At 41.9% G+C, this 24,132-nt stretch overlaps 1 protein-coding gene across 1 annotated transcript; it reads left to right on the top strand.

Annotated features, from left to right (window-relative positions):
- On the top strand, nucleotides 1-20,756 carry LOC115371991 (glycogen phosphorylase, muscle form). Its single transcript, XM_030069671.1, has 20 exons — nucleotides 1-243; nucleotides 2,615-2,716; nucleotides 2,814-2,892; nucleotides 3,032-3,135; nucleotides 3,424-3,555; nucleotides 3,738-3,849; nucleotides 3,938-4,020; nucleotides 5,234-5,377; nucleotides 5,735-5,827; nucleotides 6,202-6,348; nucleotides 7,446-7,609; nucleotides 7,801-7,915; nucleotides 8,034-8,135; nucleotides 8,748-8,895; nucleotides 16,547-16,605; nucleotides 16,751-16,892; nucleotides 17,115-17,322; nucleotides 19,652-19,786; nucleotides 19,993-20,059; nucleotides 20,239-20,756. Exons 1-20 carry the CDS (start codon nucleotides 1-3, stop codon nucleotides 20,383-20,385), a joined length of 2,526 nt encoding a protein of 841 aa, XP_029925531.1. The 3' UTR covers nucleotides 20,386-20,756.
- Nucleotides 20,757-24,132: the final 3,376 nt, after the last annotated feature.

Below are 24,132 nucleotides of genomic sequence, written 5' to 3' on the forward strand. Positions count from 1 at the left end.
ATGTCGAAACCGCTGTCTGACCACGACAGGAAGAAACAGATCTCAGTGCGAGGCCTTGCTGGCGTTGAAAATGTTACAGATCTGAAGCAAAATTTCAACAGACATCTCCACTTTACACTGGTGAAGGACAGAAATGTGGCCACAAGAAGGGATTACTACTTTGCTCTTGCCCACACCGTGCGTGACCACCTGATTGGCAGGTGGATCAGAACCCAACAGCACTACTATGAGAAAGATCCCAAAGTAAGTTAAGCTAAACCAGCTACACACAGACAAGACACACTCACACACACACACACACACACACACACACACACACACACACACACAATGTCTACAGTGATATAAATTATCAGGAAATGCTAAATAAATGTTCAGTTTTATTTTCATATGCAGAGGAAAGATTTTTTGCCTTAATATCTTACATTATCTATTATATATCTTCAGTTTGTCTCTGTTAAAATGCTCATCAAAGCATATTTCACTCCATCAGGACATTTAATAAGGTCTGTACATCAGCACTGTTTCTAACTCAGCACTATTTTCTCTAGCCTTGATGCCTTCCTCAATTCATAGAGTTCACTTTTTTAACTCGTTGAACTCTGATTTTCCCCTAAATTTCAAAATTAGGGGGGAAAAAAATCCATATAGTGTCCATACATACCTTGTATGTGCTGGTTGCAATGCTTCATTGAAGCTACATCACACTTAACATTGAATAAAATTTTGAAATCCAATCTTGGAATCTCCACTAGAATTTAAAATAAACTTAATGTGGATTTGAATAAAGCCGCATGTATTTGTAATGATAAACCCACTGTTGGGACTGGCATGAGATTAATTTTAGTTATATGCTATAACCAGGGTCTTAGCCCTTAATGAAAAGACTTGTTTTCACAATTTGTATAATAAATAAATAAATAAATAAATAAATAAATAAATAAATTGGCTAGTGTATGACAACTTATGTAAATTGTGTATCTACAGTGTTCTGATGTAAGAACCATCTGATGTCAGTGTAATGCCATGTCATGACATTTAAACTTTACAAGTGGTTCTTAGCACTCTGACGGTATGCTGACATGCCTACTGTATAGTGTGCTGAAACATAAAACCGCCCCATGACCTTCTGCTCCCATCCTGCCGGACCATACAGCACATGGCCTAGACGTGTGTCATATGAGCAGTGCATCTAATGCTATCAGTCTTATTTAGGACGGTCAGATAAACTGTAAGTCACAGAAGCTATAACTCTAAGCTATAACCAAAGCTAAGATTAACTTCATTTTCAATGGCCAACCAAAGCCAGTAAAGTAAGGTAGCAAATTGCAAACAACGCTACATTATTGCTTGAGAAAATGTCACATAAAGCCTTGTGCAATCATAAAAAAGGGCCAACAAACATAACTCACCTCTGCCTGGATTGCACTATTAACTTTGTAGGGGGAAAAAAACTGTATTTATTAGGTTATGAATAACTACGGATTGATATGATTTTCTGAACATCCCATAAGGCACAATTAGGCTAATGGCACAGAAAGAGAAACAGTGCCACTATATTAATCTCCATAGGGCAATACTAACCTCACACATTAAACTATTAGAGTTTCCAGAGTTTCATGTGATTGGAGGTGTCTGGGATGCAGTTTCTAACCCATGAGCCATCTGACCTTCTAACTTTATCACCTTGCTCTAGTGTTCTAGACCAAAAGGTCATAGGTGAAATCCTGAAAGGGCAAAACAGAAACCGCAAGAAGCAAGGACAACTAGGCTCAGTTTCAAGTTTGCACATAAGATCACACTGACTTATAAAATACTGTGCAGTTACAAGCTTAATTTATCGTATTGTACATATGTGTTCTTGTGGAAAAGGCTCTGACCACTGATATTAAGATTGTTAAAGGATGACACTAGAATTGAAGTTATACTATTGTAAGACTAGGAAGATAATACTTGACATTCTGTAGTCAGTGGTCTTTAGTGATATGGCTCTGTCACTTGTATTTATCATTTTACACACTCTTCTGAGCCACTGCCCCTATGATTGCAGACTTGTACTTCATAATGAATGGGTATCAGGCTTAGGCTGACCTTTAGAGCGACCTCTACAGGAGCTATTTTTGCCCAGGCCAAAATGCTGGTGTTATGTAACACCCAAAGCTATCTGTCCTCCAGTCGCCTCTCTCCTCTCCTTTTCCTTACCTCTTCAGAGGATGTCCACACCCCTCCCTTCCTCTCTTGTCAAAACAAGAAAAAAAAAACTAAATGGCAAAGGCTAAACCCAGGCTCAGGTGGCACATTTTGCTGGTACTCCCGACCATGAAGCTAAATCATGGAGCCTAACAGTTTCCTTGATTGTCTGGACTGGAATGTATCATGACATTTGGTGTATCATTTCACAGCTTTTTGGTCTTGTAGACTACCCATTTTTACCCATCATGCTACTGCAGCTCAGTCCCTCACAGCTCCATCTCTTGTGGCACAGAATTATATGTTGCACCATTGTTCATATGATAATTTCTGCCATCAGAATATGATTGGACCTTCAGCTTGAGACTCATTTTATTGTCATCATGGTATGCCACCCTCCCCACCCCTGTCCTCCCCTCTCTAGCGTGTTTACTACATCTCCCTTGAATTCTACATGGGTCGCACCCTCCAAAACACCATGGTGAACCTTGCACTGGAGAATGCCTGTGATGAGGCCACATACCAGGTGAGACAGAAACATATCAAGATCTGATGAGATTCTGGTTAATATAATGAACACAGGTTGTAAAGCTCATGTTTTTTTTTTTTTTTTTGTTATGTAGCTGGGCCTGGACATGGAGGAACTTGAAGACATGGAGGAAGATGCTGGTCTGGGTAATGGTGGCCTGGGCCGTCTTGCTGGTAAGGGGATTTTCTCCCACCTTTTGATAAATTAGAAAAATTTTTGCGCCTCTTTTCGTACTTAAATGAATTTACACTTACTAGTAGCTGTGCTAATCTATAGCTAATACTGTATACTGTTTTCACATCCTCCTCTCAGCCTGTTTCCTTGACTCCATGGCTTCATTGGGTCTGGCTGCCTATGGCTACGGTATTCGCTATGAGTTTGGTATCTTCAACCAAAAAATCGTCAACGGCTGGCAGGTTAGACATTTCTTCAACTTTGAGGGACTGCTGCTCCATTAGTATTTCTAATCTTTCTGTATTCATAAAATAAATTTGCTAATGTGTGCAAAAAAATAGCACCTCTTACCTGGATTACATTGTAGTGTTTTGGTTTCACCTTGAATCAACACTGGTGGATGCACCGCGTCAATCATTATCTTGCCTGATGAGCAGAAATAGATCAGAAAAATTTCCCTTTTTTGCTGTTTATAGCTCAGCTGAATCTGGTGACCCTCTGAATTGCGTTGCTCTGTCAATTTTGTCCAGGTTGAGGAGGCTGATGATTGGCTGCGCTATGGCAACCCCTGGGAGAAGGCCCGCCCTGAGTACATGCGTCCAGTGCACTTCTACGGCAGGACTGAACATCACCCAGATGGTGTGAAATGGGTTGACACTCAGGTGAAAATGCATTCTGAATGTAGCTGGATGAAAACGGAGCATTTCCTTTTCTCTCTGTATATGACATTCTGCACATGGGAATGTATGTATGAATATGTGTCAGTGAAACTTGAAGGTATCAGTTGATTTAAATATTACTGGCTATTTTAATTCCAGTCTTATCTTTGTAATTTTATTGGCAGGTGGTGTTGGCTCTCCCATACGATACACCTATCCCTGGTTACAGAAACAACATTGTTAACACCATGAGGCTGTGGTCTGCTAAGGCCCCCTGCGAGTTCAACCTGAAAGACTGTACGTAGAAACCAAAATGATGTCATGGCTGTAAAATTGAGAAATGTTTGAAAACGGTTTATTAGACATACTTTGTTTTCCTCATCAGTCAATGTTGGTGGCTACATCCAGGCTGTTTTGGACAGAAACTTGGCTGAGAACATCTCCCGTGTGCTGTACCCCAACGACAACGTAAGACACTGCCTTCTGATTTACCACAGCTACTCTCATGGGATAATTTATCTTTTGTTTAAATTACAAGGGGAAGCATAAGTGCATGAACCTGACTTAGAGGACACAGCTGAGTATAGGTATGTCAGAGTTATCAAGAACTGCACCGTGAGTAGTGGAAGGGATGCCTTCTCAGTTCCTCTCTCCTTTACAGTGGCTGTAGCATGATATAATAACATTAAGGCAGCTATCTTAGCTTAGTTAAGAAGTAGATTTCCATAATTTGGGCCCTAAGTGGTGTCCTTTGTCTTCAGCTAAAGCCACTGGCTGCCATTTTGGCTGCCTTTGAAGCCGTCTTTTATATCTTACATAAGCCCTGACCACCAATTGCTGACTCCCTGAGGGATAGTTCAAGAGGCAGGATTTGGGAGATAAGCATCTAATTTGAGCTTTAACTCAAGTGAATTGTGGTAATACTGCTCTATATAAGCGAGTGCAGCCTCTTAAGCTACAGCTGACCTGCCATCCCAGCTTTTGTTTGAATTCAACTCAAGTTGTGCACAAAGGCTTCAAAATGCTAACTGAGAGATGTCAGCAAGAAGAGTGCAGTCAGTTTTACACACAAGGGGAGTAATCCAAAAACAAAATGATCTGCTGTTCCGTTCTGTTGAATCTTTATATGAACGCTGTTGTTGTTGTTTTTTCACAATACCCTTCCATTTAACCAATTTGTCATATCCACAAATGCATAATGACATGCAGAGAGGATCCTCTCTCATTCTTGTGTGCAAAATATTCGTCTTATTGTTGACAATTCATTATAAAAACATTGTCAATAAACACTTCATTGCTTACTGATGAGATCATAGACAGATGCGGGGTTTCCCTTGGTGAATGTAATAATTATTGTTTTTCAGAAACACAGTTTTGACTTTTCCTAATCACTGTGAAATTTTTAAGATTGCTCTGGTCCAAACTGACCTTTTGCATTATACCACGCATTACTTCGTAACTACATTATTATTATATGGTAAATATACAAGAGATGCTATAATAGCTTTTTTGTTTCCATATTAGACATTGTTAATATTTGTTTTAAAATGAGGCTATTTCAGTTATCCATGACTTCAGTCACCCATCACTGCTAAACAAAATGTAATATTTTATGGACGAAGAAAAAAAAACATAGGTGCATTCAGAACAGAGACAGACAAATACATGTCTTTATCCACAGTTCTTTGAAGGAAAGGAGCTGCGTCTGAAGCAGGAATACTTTGTGGTGTCTGCCACCCTGCAAGACATCATCCGTCGTTTCAAGGTCTCTAAGTTTGGCTCGAGGGAGATTGCTCGCACAGACTTCAGCAAACTGCCTGACAAGGTGAGGAGAAAACCCAGAAAAAAAGCTTCCGTCAGAAATGAAAAGATTTTCCCCTGATGTTCTCCCTGTGCCTTCGTTAAACTGCCTTTACATGTGAGTGGGACAGCTTGTAGGTGGATATTGCATCATATGAAAATGGTTGAAATGTATCTATTTTATTGCATACTCGAGTTTTATGTTGCACCGAAACCACAGTGGTTTTGGTGCAATAAGTAAGAGTAAATTGGAACCCTGCAGTGTGTTTGTTTGTTTCATTGTTTACTTGTTTTTGGCCCGGCACAGCTTGGATGTGTGTACACATTTCCAGTTTTATGTTTCCAATTAATAAGTTATGTGAGGTCTTTCTTGCATGTGCAGGTTGCCATCCAGCTGAATGACACTCATCCTGCCATGGCTATTCCTGAGCTGATGAGGGTGCTGGTTGATGAAGAGAAACTGCCTTGGGAGAAGGTGAGGAAGAGCAGTCCTGACCGGCATGATAGCTGAGCTAAACTCAGTGTTCTGCATAGTTTTTTTTTTCTTCTTTGTCATATGTACTGTTTTTTTAATTGTTATAATTTTAAATGGCATATTCCTCACTTTGCAGCAGTGTGTTTCACATGCAGTAACAGCAGGGGGCAGCAAAGACCATTTTAGCATCGTTTCCTAGTGTGAACAGAAGTATAACAACTTAACAATTAGATTTTATCGCATACTATAATTGTGGTTCACATATTTCATATTTCTTTTTTAACAGCAATGATGTTCACACCTCCTTATGAAGGTAAATCACTGTGTTTTCTTCTTTTCTCCCTCTTTTTATTTTTTTCCCTGCTGGTGCTCAGGCCTGGGAAATCTGTGTCCGCACCTGTGCCTACACCAACCACACAGTTCTGCCTGAGGCCCTGGAGCGCTGGCCCATTGACCTGTTTGCTCACCTGCTGCCTCGTCACCTGGAAATTGTCTATGAGATCAACCGTCGCCACCTGGAGGTTAGTCATGGACATTGCAACACAACAACATTGTTCTGATGCCTATGGCTCCCTACCATGTACATGAAGCTGGAAGTGTTAAAGCTCTATAATCAGGCACAGATGTGGTTATAGAATTGTTTACTTGTTTGAAATAAAGTTATTAATTTTAGAGCTTGGTGCTGTCACAGATGTTTGGAAGGTGGGACCTGCACAGAGAACATGGTGTGTTTGTAAAGCCAATATGAGACTCTTCATTTAACAAAAGAGATTGGTATGTTTAGAATTTAGAGTTTGAAAAGGTATGTTTTGGGATGCTGTTGGCATTAAATGAAAGAATTTCTTAATCAAAAGAACATTAACTCAGTCTATTACATGCTTGCTTGATTATGAAGATATATTTTTAGATTCTCGCTGTGGCAAGGGAATATAAAGCGCAATGCTGAGATTAATGTCAAAGTTCAGAATGGGGCTTAAATGCTATGAATCTGTTTGAATTACAAAACAAAATCATTTTGATTGACTAATCTTTGCTGCATCTGGTAAAAAACTTCTTGACTGTAAATTTACATTACCCTTTGACTCCTACGGTTTACCATCCAAGATGGGAAGCTGCAGTTTTTCTGAGTTAAGAATGTAGGCGGGGGTTATGAACTGGATGGCCTGCATAATATTGTTAATGGAATTATAATGGCAATGTGGAGCTGGAGAGGTAGACCTGATGGTCAGGCTATGATTGTTTCTTCTGCAAAGTAAATAATAAAAACAGGTTGTTATAAATATGCATCTAGTGAATGGCAAAATTTATGTTGATGGGTCATGCAGCATCATGCAACCATGCTCTCGAAATCATAGACAGAGCTATAGACATTTATTAGGCTCATAATTATCCTTGATTATTTTCCTTATGCATTCTATTGTATATATATCTATATATACGTGTGTGTGTGTGTGTGTGTATATTTGTGTGTGTGTGTGTGTGTGTGTGTATATATACACACAAACAAACACACACACACACACAAAAGGTTAACCACAATACCTTAGTGAATTTCTCAAACATCAAAATGATGAAAAATATATATTTTTTTCTGTCATTTCTCCCTTTCACCTTACAGAATGTTGCTGCTAAATATCCTGGTGATGTTGACCGTCTGCGCCGTATGTCCCTCATTGAGGAGGGTGGACAGAAGAGAATCAACATGGCCCATTTGTGCATTGTGGGTTCCCATGCTGTCAACGGTGTGGCCCAGATCCACTCTGACATCCTCACAGCAACTATGTAAGCCCCTGAACAAACACAGACACCTCTAACATTGTATTGTAAATCACACTGAACACCAACACACCTGCAAGCGTATGAAATCATAATTAATTAGATACATACATTCCTCTTGCCCAGCTTATATAATTTATAGGGCTGCTGCATAATCTGTGTGTGGTGATATATGCTATGTTTTACCTCGCCTGCAGTTTCAAGGACTTCTACGAAATGGAGCCACATAAGTTCCAGAACAAGACCAATGGCATCACTCCTCGCCGCTGGCTGGTTATGTGCAACCCTGGCCTGGCTGAGGTCATCGCTGAGGTTGGCAGTTATTTATGCACACACACATACACACACACTGCTGTCAACACTTTTAAGCAACGTCTCATTAGGGAACCTGACACTCTGTTCACTCTCACTAACAATTTTTGTTTATCAGAGAATTGGCGAGGACTTCATCCGTGACCTTGACCAGTTGAAGAATCTGCGGAAGTATGTCAATGATGACGCTTTCATTCGTGATGTCGCCAAAGTCAAGCAGGTAACTAAGTGATTATTTTAACTAACTTAACAAATTTGTGTCAGTTTGGAATGAACACTGTTGTGTTGTGGACCTAGAAAGATTACAAACAGGAAACCAAGTGTTTTAAGCAACTGTAGTAGGGTTTGGTGTTTACACCCAACTACGCATGAACCCAGTGCTCTAGGAAGAGTGCCTGATCCTGTTAAACAGAGCATACACAGTACAGTACTGTTCCACAATGTACTCGCAAGCAATAGCTCTTGTCAAAGATCCTGTGGAGCTTTTTGTTCCTGTGATCAGGGTGACGTTAGCAGTCAGTCAAAGCCTCCAGTAATTGCCTCCATTGCAGGCTCTGACCATGGGTGGTCCCTATTCTGACACAAATTATATGATCCTCCAGAACTTTTCTTCCTCAGGCCCTTGGCCCCTCAGATGGCGGCACTGTTCCAATGATTTATACATGCTGTGTCTTACTCACATCTTAATGTGCTTTTTCAGCATTGCTCTATAAAAAATTGTGTATGCGTATCTGTATACATACAGATGGCCAGAGCTAAGATGAAGTTGAACTTGTATATTCGCATATGTGTTGTGTTACTGTTTGTACTGACGTATCTGTTGCTAATGTAGGAGAACAAGCTGAAGTTCGCTGTGCACTTGGAGGAGCACTACAAGGTGAAGATCAACCCCAACTCCATGTTCGACATTCAGGTGAAGAGAATCCATGAATACAAGAGACAGCTGCTCAACTGCCTGCACATCATCACCTATTACAACCGTAAGTGCACATTTTAATTCATCTGTGTTAAATTATAACTTACTTTCAAATTCAAACAGCTTATTACAGATGTTCAAAATGTTTGAAAGACATTTTAGGATTGTGTCTGTGATAGAGCCTGGTTACCATTTGTTCAGTCTTTTTGAGTAAGCCTCCAATTTCAAGCAGAAAGTATGTGAACATCTGCAAAACTGCCAAATATTAAAACCTTCAGAATAAAGACATAATATAACACTTTATTTGTATCTGTCCAGTCCACTGTACACTCTGTGAAACATGTCAATTGGCTGTCAGCAAGAGTTTTCATATTAGTAACACACATTCAGCCAATCGCTGATAACTTTAAAAGGCATCTCATGTGCTAATCATAAACCTAAATAACTGAGTATAGATCTGTTTACTCTCTACAAACAAACACACTCTTATCTATGGAATTGCTTTGTGTGTCAATTGCGTCATACTGCTATAACCCTAACTTAAACCTTCTTTTAATGGTTAAGTTAAACTTTAATCTTAACAACCCTAATGCTAATGTTAACCCTAACCTTTTCGTTTGTTTCAGCTCCTTATTCTAAACTGTTTATTTTTTGTGCCTGAACATAGCTTAGCAGAATTATTTTCACTCCTCTGGTTATTGGATTCATGCATTTTGAATATTGATATTAATTTGAGCAGCTCAAGTAGTTTATTTTTCAGTGAGCCAATAAAAATGTGTAGCTGATAGCTGATCGATGTACAATTTCTTGTTTTTTGTCGGTCACTGTTGAGAGGTAACTGTAGTCTTTCAAAACAAAGTACCCTCCTAATACACACACACACACACACACACACACACACACACTTCCTATAACCTGTGTAAGAGTTAATTTTGGCAAGGAAATTAATATATATATAGTCAAGCTGACAAAGTGTTTAAGTTTTGTTTACTGTTGCCATATTTAAATTTCTAATTTGATGGTATGGCCTAATTCATTCAGTGTCACTCATTGTGAGTATATTTAATTTTGTTATATGCTCAGTTATACCCGTTTTATTGCTAAATGTTGTCCAGAGTAGTTACAACTTCCGGGGTGAAGAGGTAGACAGGTAGAGAGAAGGCGAGAGGGAGGAGAGCAGGAGAGACTGTGCCGTACTGCCGCCTGTTGCTTCATGTTGCTCACTAAAGTTATGAGAAGAGCTCAAGTGTTTGCTTGTTCATTCACACTCAACTTTCCACCCACGACGCTTACACTGGTGGCAGCGGTGTAGAGTTTTTGGGACTCTTTTCAACGGTGTGAGTAGCGTTGCTACCGTTGGCGTTCGGGAGCTAGCTACTAGCTACGTTAGCGGCTACTTTTAGCTTCGCCCTACAGTACAGTGCAGTGAGTTCGCTCGCCGCCGTTTCTTTGTTTTGCTAGCTGTCCAGTGTTGTTCAGCTGCGCATTTCGGTCGCCTCAGTCTGCCGGATTGCTACACGACGCCGTCATGTCTGACGAGGAGTCACCCCGGTCCAGTGGCAGCCACCTCAACGCCGTGCCAGCGCAAGCTTCACCCGCCGGATTCCTGGGACCGCAACGGGGCATTCCATTGCCTCCACCGTTCTGCAACGACGGTCGTGAGTCTTTCCAGTTGTGGGCTCGCCGTTATGAAGTGATTCAGGACGCCCGCTACAGGGATAGCACTGTGGACTTGGATGCGGTATTAGCCTCGGAGTTGCCCACGAGGTTGCCGCCTGAACTGTTTATAGTGTGGGATAATCTGCCCCTTGCAACGCGGCGCTCTTATGCTGAAACAAAGAAATGCCTGCAGGCTGCTTTTGGTCAAAAAGACGTTATTGCCTCTTTTCAGACGTTTCCCAATGCTCGCCATAGGCAACCAAATGAAGCCATGGAAGTTTATGCTGCGGACATATGCAGACTTGTGAAGGAAGCTTTTCCAGATTTTGAGCCCAATGCCTGTGAGTACATGAAAATGTCTCGGTTTCTTGCTGGTTTGGATCAGGAGCTCCAAATTAAGTGCCATGAGAGAGGAGTGAAAACTTTTAAAGAGGCTTTTGAAGTTGCCACTCAAGCCGAACGTGCACGCCAGGCAGCACGGTTGGTAATGCCAATGTCTCCGCCTATTGTTACTGCCAGAGATGTCAGCATGGCCCAGTCAGTTAATTCAGTTTCTGATAATGACACTTACCTGAGGAATGCCGTTCAGGACCTTACTGCCACAGTCAGAGACCTGAGCAGAGATGTTGGTGCACTGAAACTGAAACTGGATGAACAAAGCGGAATGCACCGCCACGAAGGGCATGTGCCACGGCGCACTCACCGCTCTCCTTCACCCTATGGGAGTAGTCCAGGGAGATACACTGACAAATGGGGGTCACGCTCTCCTATGAGACATTCTCGCAACTCCTCACCAGAACCCAGCTGTTGGCACTCTTCCAGCCGTAATCAGAGTTATAATCAAAGAGATGATAAATATCAGCAGCCATACAGAGCCAACCAGTCGTCACGTCATGTCGAAAAAACAAGGAATCCAGATCCTTATGGTTACCCTGGCTACTATGAGGACAGGAGAGGACCTCGTCGCTCCCCTGCCAGACACCCCTATGACTCACATCACAGGAGCCCCAGTCCTCACCACAAACATGTCTCATTCCAAGATTATCAGGAGGATGGTCATGGATACCATCACGTGGAGCAGGATCGACGACACCGCTTCAACAATGACTACCGGGGCCCAGACACACCTCATCAGGGAAACGGACGCTAGCTGACGACACGGGGCGCTCTTCAGCTAGTTCTTCAGAAGCCCCACATGAAAGTGACAAAGGAAGGCCAGACAGCAATAGTGTGCCACTGCCCCCCAGTGGTGACCCGGATACTACACCGTCATCTATCAAAACTGAAAACACTGTTGCAGCGGTAAGCCAGATACCCTTTACTTCATATGTTAATGGACTTGTTGAGGGAACTGATACACATATTATGTTAGATACGGGCTCCCACATTTCATTTATCAGTGAAGCAACCAGAATGGCCATTCCCATACTGGCAAAGAGACCTCTGCAGAAGGATTTTGTGTTGTCAAAATCAGTGACGGGCCAAAGTTTAGACACTTTAGGCACCATTGATGTAACTCTTAAGTTAGGCACCCAAACACTACATCACACTATGCAAGTGATCAGGAATGTTGGCCAGGGCACCCTTCTAGGCTTGGACTTCCTTCAGCCCCATAATGTTGTCCTAGATATGGGTAAGGGCATATGTAGTCTCTATGGTCAGAACTTGCCACTACTTAAGACCACCCAACTAGCACCTGAGAGCTGTACAGCACGGATAATGGAGTGCATTACCGTTCCCCCATGCTGTGAAATGAACTGCAAAGTCTCACTAACTCCTTCTAAGATTACATCCAGCATCCCAGAATGCTATAATGGCTGTCTTGAACCACGCCAGCTGGATATTGATGGCATTGCAGTGGCACGCACCCTGACTACAGCGGCAAATGGTCTCACTGTGGTGCGCGTCATGAATCCGACCAATGGCCCCATTATTCTGCAGCCAGGTATGCACATTGGACAGTTTACCCCTGTGTCAGATGATGACGTAGTATCAGACTCAGCCCCTGTATGCAATGTATCTGCCTGCCCTACACAACCGCCCAAATCACCACTTCATGCTGAACGCCCAACTGAACTGTCATTTGATGTTAAATGTGGGCATTTGTCAGCCATAGAGAGGTCACAACTGAATGACTTGCTCTTATGTTACCATGATGTGTTCAGTAAAAGCCCCACAGACTTTGGCAGGACTGACATTGTCAAGCACAAAATCAACACCAATGATGCACCCCCAGTCCGTAAACGTGCTTACCGCACCTCACCACAAATGCAAGAAGTGATTCAGTCACAGGTGGATGACATGTTGGAAAAAGGACTTGTTGAGGTCAGTCATAGCCCATGGTCTGCACCAGTGGTCATGGTTCGAAAAAAGGATGGCACATGGCGTTTTTGTATCGATTACAGAGGCTTAAACGCTGTCACCATCAAGGATGCACATCCTTTACCCAGAACAGATGACACCTTGGATGCACTGAGGGGCTCCTCAGTGTTCAGCACAATGGATCTCTCGTCAGGCTACTGGCAAGTGCAGCTTGATGAGCAAGATAAGGCTAAGACAGCTTTCACAACAGGCAGAGCTCTTTACCAGTTTCGGGTGATGCCTATGGGCCTAGTGAACGCTCCCCCTACTTTCCAACAGCTGATGCAACTGGTACTACAAGGCCTGTCATGGAAAACATGCCTTGTCTACTTAGATGACATTATTGTGTACAGCCCCAGCTTTGCCGTGCATTTGCAACATCTGAGAGAGGTGTTTGATCGTCTGAGGGCTGCCAATCTGAAACTCAAACCCTCAAAATGCCACTTTGCCCAAGAAGAAGTATCATTCCTGGGACATGTTGTCTCAGCAGCCGGCCTCAAGCCTGACCCCAAAAACATTCAGAAAGTTAGAGACTGGCCCACTCCTGAGAACCCCACTGAAGTCAGAGCATTTTTAGGCCTGTGCTCATATTACCGACGTTTCATCTACCAATATGCCTATCTGTCTGAACCCCTACATGGTCTTACTCAGAAAGGTAAACCTTTTGTCTGGACTGAAGTTGAGCAGAGTGTGTTTGACCAACTCCGTCATGCCCTGAGTAACACACCTGTCCTCTCTTACCCAGATTTTTCACGTGAGTTCCTGCTCTTCACTGATGCATCCAACACAGCTATTGGCTGTGTGTTGTCACAGATGAATGCCAATAATATGGAAAATGTGATTGCCTATGGTAGCCATGTTCTGACTCGGACTGAGAGACGTTGGTCTACCTATGATAGAGAGCTGTGGGCCATTGTGTGGTCCATACGCCATTTCCGCCAGTACCTGACTGGTCACCACTTTCGCATCATCACTGATCACAAGCCCCTCCTTGGCCTGAGAAAAATGGCTTTGGACTGTGACCCAACTGGACGTAGAGCAAGGTGGGCTCTTGAAATGGACCCCTATGACTGGACAGTGGAATACAGGCAAGGAAGCAAACATGCCAATGCTGACTCTATGTCACGTCGTCCACCAACCACTGTAGAAGCTGCTTCAGTGGCCACAGCCAGCCAGGTGAGCTCTGTTTCTGTTTCCACACAGACTGATCACACCCAGACATTCACACAGACCCCAGCATCTGAGCACACTGTCAGCCCAGACCCTTTGTCCCTTACTTTAAGTGCAGCAGATCTGATTCCATGTGTACAGATTGTCTCACCAGCAGTGGCTACTATTGCCTCTTTTCTAGGTAGGGATAGTACTTATCTCATCCAAGCTCAAAAAGAGGATCCTGTGTTGAAAACTGTCACTGGGTGGGTGTTGACAGACAGTAGGCCACCTTTTGCAAGAATCAAAAAGGCTTCCCCTGAACACAGACATTTTTGGAGAGAGTTTCCTAAACTCGCTGTTGTTGACTCCATCTTGTGTCGAAAAGTGAGACCCCCACCAGGTGACCCTGTTTTACAGATTGTGATTCCCAGCAGCATACAAAGGGAGGTGTTTCAGACACTGCATGGACATTCACTGTCTGGACATTTTAATGCTGAAAAGACACTGCAGTGTGCTCAGGCTAGATGCTACTGGCCTTACATGGCACGTGACATAACTGAATGGTGTCTACAGTGCACTGCCTGTGAAGCAAGGAGGCCACTGATTCCACAACAGCAAGCCCCTATGCAAAATATTGCCACTTCCATGCCTTTTGAGAAAGTAGCTGCGGATCTGACAGAGCTGCCACTCACCTCTCGAGGAAATAGGTATGTACTTGCTGTAATGGACTATTTTACCAAGTACCTCAACTTGTTTGCACTTCCTGATCAGCGAGCTGCTACTGTGGCAAAATGTTTGTTTGAAGACTACATCAGTCGCCACGGTGTGCCCCAAAGCTTGCATACTGACCAAGGACGTCAGTTTGACTCTGATCTGGTTAAATATCTGTGCTCACACTTGGGCATCCACAAGACCAGGACATCTCCCTACCACGCTATGTCTGATGGTATGGTGGAACGAGCCAACAGATCTATAAAGGATCAACTAGCTAAGTACCTTTACACTAAAGGAGGAGAATGGGATGATCATCTAAAACAAGTTGAGTTTGCGTATAACACAAGTGTCCACTCCTCCACTAAACACACGCCTTTCTTCTTGGCCCATGGAAGAGAAGCCCGCCTACCAGCCGACCTCCTCCTCGGTGACCCACCAGGAGCTTCACATGCCACACCAGGTACTCCAAATGAATATGCCCGCTCTGTCCTGAAAAGACTGTGTGATTCATTCCACTCTGCTGCAGATAATATTGCTGCTGCAGGTGCTCAGCAGAAACACTTCTATGATCGCCGGACGAGACACACTGCTTATGAGCCAGGAGACCTAGTGTGGGTTGACCTCCCTGCCCTTGCTAGACATAAACTGTCTCCAAAATGGACTGGCCCTTTCAAAGTTCTACAGAGACTGGACTCAGGCACAGATAACACTGGAGTCACCTATGAGCTGTTGGACCAACTCAACCCTAGAGCCAAGCCAAAGGTCATTCACTACAATCGTCTCAAACCTTATCGCTCCCAGTGTTCTTCTGCACAAGCACCATCCACGGCTTCAGGACCACCACCTCTTGCATCAGGTTCTGGGCCGCCGCCACTCACAGCACTCTCAGGCTCTTGGCCTTATGCGTGTCAGGATCTGACGCCTGCAGTGACTGTTGTGCCAGATATTACTCCACTTCAGGAACCTTGTACTACGCCTGTTCAAGTGAGAGACAGTCCTACAGCAGTGGCTATTGAACAGCCTGCTGTTGTAGTTCCACCTTCTTCAGAATTGAGGACCAGGTCTGGACGCTGTGTGCGACCTCCTGAGCGTTATGGATCTGCATCTTGAACTGTTTATAGTCTCCAAAACTGACAAAGGACTGTCTCACTCACACGCATACACATACATACTCATGGATGGACTGTTATTTTCACCTTTTGAACTTATGGACTGTTTACACACATAATATGGACTGTGAATCCTCTTATGTTAGAGACTCATGCACACACTCCATACCTTATGGACTGGAAAAAAAAAAAAAAAAAACTCATCTTTATGTTCTACTGCTGTACCTTCTGTTATCCCATTGTTTATGTTTGCCTGTTATAACGGTATTGTTTACTATTTCGAAGCGAGGACGCTTCTTTTGTGAGGAGGGAAGTAGTGTAAGAGTTAATTTTGGCAAGGAAATTAATATATATATAGTCAAGCTGACAAAGTGTTTAAGTTTTGTTTACTGTTGCCATATTTAAATTTCTAATTTGATGGTATGGCCTAATTCATTCAGTGTCACTCATTGTGAGTATATTTAATTTTGTTATATGCTCAGTTATACCCGTTTTATTGCTAAATGTTGTCCAGAGTAGTTACAACTTCCGGGGTGAAGAGGTAGACAGGTAGAGAGAAGGCGAGAGGGAGGAGAGCAGGAGAGACTGTGCCGTACTGCCGCCTGTTGCTTCATGTTGCTCACTAAAGTTATGAGAAGAGCTCAAGTGTTTGCTTGTTCATTCACACTCAACTTTCCACCCACGACGCTTACACCTGCAACCTCTTGATGTCTCTCCCAGGCATCAAGAAGGAGCCCAACAAGCAGTGGACTCCAAGAACTATCATGATCGGTGGAAAGGTTTGTTGCTTATCTGCTCATATTATACAGAAAAATACCCTCACCACTTGACGTTTTGACTTATATCTTCTCACATCAGGTGAAGTAAAACTCAAATCCAAAATGATATGTAATCCTTTTCTGCTCCCTGTGTCTTTTCTTGCAGGCTGCTCCTGGCTACCACACTGCCAAGATGATCATTCGCCTGATCACAGCCATTGGTGAGGTGGTCAACAACGACCCTGTGGTTGGAGACCGTCTCAAAGTCATCTTCCTGGAGAACTACAGAGTTACACTGGCTGAGAAAGGTAATTATCCATACACTGCTGCTTTGCCTTTTCCTTCTCTCTCTACTCAAAAGCTTATTCTTCCCTCGGTCTCTCTGACTTTTCTCTTCTTGTGTCTTTTTCATCTCCTCTTTAGATTGTAAATATTGCCCTCAAACTGGATTAGAAACACACACATAGACAGACACAGACAAACAAGACAGATACTAGAGTCACCAACCCTCCATTTCTGTCTTCTTACAGCCATCCCTGCAGCTGACCTGTCAGAGCAAATCTCCACAGCTGGCACAGAGGCCTCTGGCACTGGCAACATGAAGTTCATGTTGAATGGTGCTCTGACCATTGGTACCATGGATGGAGCCAATGTTGAGATGGCTGAGGAGGCTGGTGAGGACAACCTCTTCATCTTCGGCATGAGGGTGGATGACGTTGATGCACTTGACAGGAGAGGGTAAGCAATGTGGGACACAGATGCTATGAATATCCTACATACAGTTGATCTGGGAAAGAAAACATTTAAGAAGTCAGTAAAAATCGTAACTGATTAAATGACATTGTAAGTCCAAGAGTGCAGAAGCACAGTTGGAACTTGAACTATACAGGCATCCTTCACTGATTTCCCTTTAATTAATTTCCAAGACGGAACAAAACCTCTGGCAAAAATGACACTTTTGTTGGCAGGCAGCTCAACCCGTGCTACAGGCTTTGGAATGCAATGCACAATGCAATGAGACAGAAATTGAATAGACAAACATCTGCCTGTGGCTGGGTAAACATGCAATACAAACTGCTCATTGTATGAGCAGAAAGATTCGTGAATACATGTCGTGTGTGAGTAAAGTGCCTACAGGGCACAAGGCATGGATCGTGCAGCCAAGTCAAAGGTTTATGACAGTCAATCTCTGCACTGCTCTGAGATGGCAAGCACCCTTCATGGATTTCCTAGGGAGGGTGTGAACTGCATGGTGCAACTAAGAATTATGCTTTAAAATCTGAAAAAGTGGTGCATTTGATCACATTCAGATTATTACACTTTGTTGCGGAAAAAAAAGGTGCCCCTAAACTTCATTTTGAGCTGATCTCTCATTCTTGTTGTTGCTGTCATCACTTGGCCAACATGGCCTGTCAAAACTTGCTTTGTCTTCAGTGTGACCGACAAGCACAAAAAGAGCCATCAATGTCATGTGTGGACTGAACTTTTCGCAACTTTAGATAGCATTATGCTATCTGCTATCATAATTTGTCTTTTAGGCAGAGACCTACCTTGCAACAGCTATATATATATATATATATATATATATATATGTGTGTGTGTGTGTGTGTGTGGGTGTGTAAAACAGTGTGTATAGGGAGCCAGTAGGACCATGACCAGCTCCTGCTGACACACTGCCTAGCCTGTGCTGAATTAGATCCATGTGGGGAAACCCACAGAGTAGTCTGCCTTTGGCGAGACAGGTAATTCAGTAACTTGTGCAAGGGCACTTCAGCAGAGTGGACGCTTGCTGACACGGGTCCTAACCTGGGTCATCTGGTTGTAATCTGCTTTCCCCTTCTGACTATGCCACCCGGGTGTTGAGTGTTTCTTTTGAAAGCAAATAGATGTACATCTGCCCTGCAGGTTGTACTCCCCCTGTCCCTCGTAGTTCATTGCCCCTTGGAGAGAAATTTTGCAAACCTAGTCATCAGCTCTAGGTGTGTGGCCCTGTGTAAGAGGAGGTGCCTGCTGGAGGAAGCATATGGTATTAATAATAAGTAAACACAATGTTTGAACAAGCTGAAAGTAAGATAATACTAATATTTTATCTTTGTACTTTGCGTGTTCAAAATCTGTTTACTTGTTCTGTCGTGTCATTGCATAACCTTGTTGTTCCATACATGTGGTTGTGAGGGCAAGCCTAGGCGATTCATCTTGGCAGCCGCCTCAGCCAGAAATGTTGATCTGAAGATTTCCCCACTTGCTCAGAATAGGCAAAAATGACGTTCATGTGAGCATCTCCACTGGTTAATAAACTGGCAGAAAGGAAGGGCCAAATTCCTGGTTTAAAACTTGGAGTCACAAATACAATAGGGAGAGACTGGTATTGAGTACTGAGTGAACTTTTTTTACCCCCGTAATTAATGAGGTAGATGTGCAACAACAATCTTGTGTTCAAATATCATATATCTCTCAAATATTACATGTCTGTTAAAAAGTGCTTACTCACTCTTTTGAAAATATTTGAACACACTAACTTTTCACACAACGTTTATTATGCATTCACAAATGCATTTTTATTTATACAATGCATTGTTTTTTGAAAATACATTCATGAATTTGAGTTTTTTCCTGCAGGTCCACCCACATTCTTGTACATTTAAATACAGGCACATGTAGTCTTAAAACATTAACATTTTTTTTTCACACTCAAAAACAATTAATACAACCTTAATATAATCCCGAAAAGGCACATGAAAAGCAGGGCAGGATAATAGTTGTTTTTATCTGTGCCACCATCTTTTTATATGAGGAGATGTGTGCTGTTTTCAGGTTCATCTGGGGAAAAGCCTCTGAGGTGATAAAACTGAGAAGACATCCAGGTAGCTAATGTGCTGAGCATGGTGTACACTGGTGTGTACTGAGGCTCTGGTGTTGAGGGGACTGGTTCCAGGTTTTAGGCAAAAAGCTGTGACCAACTGGCTGGAGCTTTAAATATACCCTGATGAATGTACAGGGCAACACAATGACAAAGGTATGCCTTTTTTTTTCTGAAAGTGTAATATTGCTATTTTATCTTGTTTAGATACCATGCTCAAGAATACTACAACCGTCTGCCTGAGCTGAAACAGGCTATTGACCAGATCTCGGGTGGGTTCTTCAGTCCAAAGCAGCCTGACATGTTTAAGGAAATTGTCAACATGCTGATGCATCATGACAGGTAAAGACACGTTTAACAAAGAAAGTCACAAGTCACAAACAGGAATCGTATTCGCACAGACACACAGACATAATCTGACATACACATACCTATGATAATACATACAAACCACATACATGCTCATGGTACATCTGTCACATGTTTATAAAACAAAATATCACTTTGCATTTTTCCCATAAGTAAAACATACATACTTTTATTCACAGATTCAAGGTGTTTGCTGACTATGAAGATTACATGAAATGCCAGGAGAAAGTCAATGCTCTGTACAAGGTAGGTATAATGGACCTCAGCAGGAGCCTCTGGATGTAAAGGTCATTCTCATGTATGTACAGAATTAACAGAGTTAGATGGGTGTGGGTATGAGCAACTTTATTATAAGTCAGGTGGAGCCTGGTGTAACATGGCAGCTCGAATCCTTCTCTAATCAATCCTCCTCCTCCTCACACCAGAACCCCAAGGAATGGACCAAGAAGGTGATCTACAACATTGCCGGATCTGGCAAGTTCTCCAGTGACCGCACCATTGCCCAATATGCCCGTGAGATCTGGGGAATGGAGCCCACCCTTGAGAAGATCCCTGCCCCCGATGATAAATAAACAGTCCATCCCCTTGAAAGCACACACCCTACCCAACACCCTGTCCCTAATGCCATGTTTGCCTACATGCATTTAGTTAAAAGTCCTCACAAACCCTGTGTCCACCAACTTTACTTTTTTTGACAGCTGCTTGCATTACTACATGATCGCATACAAACTTTTGGACTGGCCAGTTTCACACGATTCATACCCACAATAACCAACGAGAAGCCTGGTTTTATGCAAAAGCTCTAGTTTCTGGCAGGCACAATAGAAATGGCTAATTTGCTGCAGTGGAGGTGGACAGAAAAGCAGTATGGTGGGTTTTGTGAATTTATGGGTTATCTTTTTTTTTTTTTTATTCAAAAACATAAACTCTTGTATTTCCACTCAGACCCATTCTAAATAAATTTTTGTCTTAAATAACCAAACAGTCTCAGCTACTTTGATTCAGCTATTCCTAGTCTATATTACAGTTCTTCTCTCTGTGAATCTGTATTTCTCTGCACATTATCCACAATTCAGTTCAATTCAATTCGATTCAATTTGATTCAGTTCAGTTCAGTTGAGATTAAATTAAGTTGAGATTCAGTTCAACTGAGATTCAACTCAGTTCAGCTCTACTGGCATGGCAAAATCACTGGCATGGCAGAGAAACAGTGTGTGTGTGTGTGTGTGTGTGTGTGTGTGTGTGTGTGTGTGTAACCTTGGATGAACAATCATCAACTGATAAGGAAACACAACCTTATTTGTGTGTGTAATCTTGGCTGTTGGAGGTTTCTTCTTCCTTGGACTGTAAATTTCAAACTCATGGCACATAATGTTAAATTTTTGGGGAAAGGGAAATTCAAATGCCTTCTTACTCGGAGCACTGGGTCAGGAAATGCAGCACTCCTGTCCTACAGCAACACAGCCTGTCCTGCCTCTGGGTAGCCAGCTCTTGCTCGCTCTTCTAGGTTTTTTTTTTTTGTTTTTTTTTTCTCAGTTTTTCCATCTGTCATCATACTTAGAAATAATTAGCTATGGTGTGGGGTCTTTTAAATACCAGACAGCAGTCAAGTTGAGATTGGGGTTTTTTTTGTGATGGTTGTTCGGTTAGCTATTTGTCTTTTGGTCTTGGTTTCTGGAGAAGATGACAGACTTAGGGAGTAGTCTTGCTTATCTTTTGGTGTTTCAGGGTTTTGTAATGATATAGAATTGAGGTCAGTCCTATTCTGCATGCATTGTTTGTGCATGCAGGGTTTCAATTGGATTTTGTCTCCAATTTCTAATTTGATTATTTGTTAAAGCACTGATATCTCACTGCCAGAAAGTGCAAGTCATTTGGTTACTGATTTGGGAATTTTGTGCCACATAGTTATGGATGTTTTATGGCTTCGTTCACAACCAACTAATTTTTTAGTATGTAAAATTTTGTTCTTGTATGTATAAATCCCCTCTGTTTAATTATGACATTCTATTTGAAAAATTACTGTAATCCAGAAATTTATCTGTAAAGAGAGAAAGACACTCTGTTGAAGCAGTGACCCTAAGTCTGAGGTATGTACCACATCAGATCTTGAGATTCGTGAAGCATTTCATCTCTAAAACACATTGAGACATACAGCAAACATACAGTACAGCAAACCCCGTGATCACCCTGTCACGTTCCTGTATGTTATACATTGAGACAAAAGGTCAAAGTATTATCTGTTAACGTGTGTTAGCTGTAACTTTTAACAGAGGAAGAAGCAAGGTGTCATTTTTCCCAACGTGACTGCAATGCTTTACTGACGCTTGAGTAGTGTAATAAATCATAAGATAAGCCCATCCACATAAAGGCCAATAAACCTTTGACATTTTTACATGGATAAAGTTCAGACTGACTTGGTATGAGGCATCGAACAGTTGTGGATATCCAGTGAAAACTGGTCTGATTATCTTTTGGAAGAATGTGGTCCTTGTTTTTGATTAAATTTGGTGTTTTTTTATGGCAGTAGAAAACACAGTCTCAGGCATCACTCCACACTCTCAGAACATTATGATTTATTATTATGTTTTTTTGTTTTTTGTTTTTTTTTTGTAATTATTGACTATTTTAATTTGCTTTCAATACAGGATCTGCAATACAATACAGGATCTGCATTCAATACATTGTGTAGCGTGGTACATTCTATTTTTCACTGTATTTTTTTTTTTAGATCTTGTATTATAGCAGTTACCTGTATGTACACCTTTTTTTTTTTTTTTTTTTTTTTTTTTGTTTCCTAGGTTCCACAAACTTTGTGAAGGACTATAGTAACACATTTCCTGAGTTGTTGCTCACAGCAGAGAGAAAAAAAAAAGCAATATTATTTCCATTTCACTCGTTTGCACCTGCAGTTTCATTTAGTCTGACATCTCATGCAGACCCTTACACAAGCAGCGCACATTCCTCAGAATTAATCACAAGGAAAAAACAGGCTAGATTTTAGGAACATTCACTCCAGCATCCCCATATTAGAGCATGTGCTTGTCATCATGTAATGCTTTCCTTAGAGAAATACAGAGAATCGATTGGAAATGTGCAATACTGTAATTCTTTTACTCTTTTCCTTACATGCTATCTCCTGGATAAACTGTAGACTCTAGACAGTCCCCATCAGCTTTTATAATTCCCTGTTACATAATGTTACATAATTATTAGACTTTTCCTCTTAGAACACCAAGAATCCTTGCTGAGCCAGACCAGCATGAGTTCAAACATGAACCGAGTTCATCAAGGAGACAATGAAGCAATCACAGTCACTCACTGACCACGAACTCTGTTTTACAACACAAGGTGACAGAAGATGAGCAAAATTAAACAAAATGGAAGTGCCTCTCTTGTTCAAATGGTTGAATATTCACCAGCACCTTTTGCAATGCAACTCAAATGCTTACTCATTAGTTTGTATCATCGACTGACTGCACCTTGTCGTACAATAATCTAAGCCAAGCTGGTTTATACAATGACAAAGAAAACATTAAAAAAAAAAAAAAACCTTCCAAAATCAAGTCAGTGACTGGGACAGACACACAGACGCACACACTGAAGTTCGAACGCGTGCTCGCACACTCGTGCACTCACCCATACTCTACCACCCTGGAGTAATCATTAAAGGACAAGGAGTTTCTCTCCATCCAAAGGGAGGAAAAGCTGTGCAAACTTATGTGCACCCGTCTTGATGTTGGAGTTCATTTGCACTGAAAGACTTGGAACAGGCATTGTTGCTTCACAGCAAGGACTCGCATTCTACCTCAGCCTCCAGTGAAAAGAGCTGTTAATGCCTCAAGAGGTTTAGCGCTACTAATAACTCAAAATTCAAAAAAGCTATTGGAATTTGAGAGCTGATTACTCACAACAACGTACTTCAGCAAGAAGACCACCTTTGCTTCTTTTTCTTCCCCCCCCCCCGGGCTCTTATCAAAGGAACTTTTCGAAAACACTTTACATGCTTTGATTTGGATAAGTGTTATTACGTGTTGATTTTTTTTTTTTTTTTTTTTTTTTTTGCACTTGCAGTATTCCTATTGTATATTTTACATTTTTATGTAAGGACAATTTCTGTTGGTAAGTAAATCAAATATCATTAAAGAAAAACATTAATGTCATGACAGTATGCTCAGTGACTAATTGTGTTTAATATATTTGCTTCACTGTTTTCACAGGACTTTATCAAAAGTTCATCATCATTAGAGCAACATACATTTTCATCTTGTAGTGTCATTAGCGTCAAGTGTCCCTGGTGAGATTGGTTTTGCATAGCT

The sequence above is a fragment of the Myripristis murdjan genome, chromosome 14 (genome assembly GCF_902150065.1).
Source record: "Myripristis murdjan chromosome 14, fMyrMur1.1, whole genome shotgun sequence".
NCBI lineage: Eukaryota > Metazoa > Chordata > Actinopteri > Holocentriformes > Holocentridae > Myripristis > Myripristis murdjan.

Coding starts and splice junctions, on each gene's coding strand:
- LOC115371991 (XM_030069671.1), top strand. CDS start 1: ATGTCGAAACCGCTGTCTGACCACGACAGGAAGAAACAGATCTCAGTG. Junction 4,021..5,233: donor TGCTGTACCCCAACGACAAC/GTAAGACACTGC, acceptor CTTTATCCACAG/TTCTTTGAAGGAAAGGAGCT. Junction 7,610..7,800: donor GACATCCTCACAGCAACTAT/GTAAGCCCCTGA, acceptor CCTCGCCTGCAG/TTTCAAGGACTTCTACGAAA.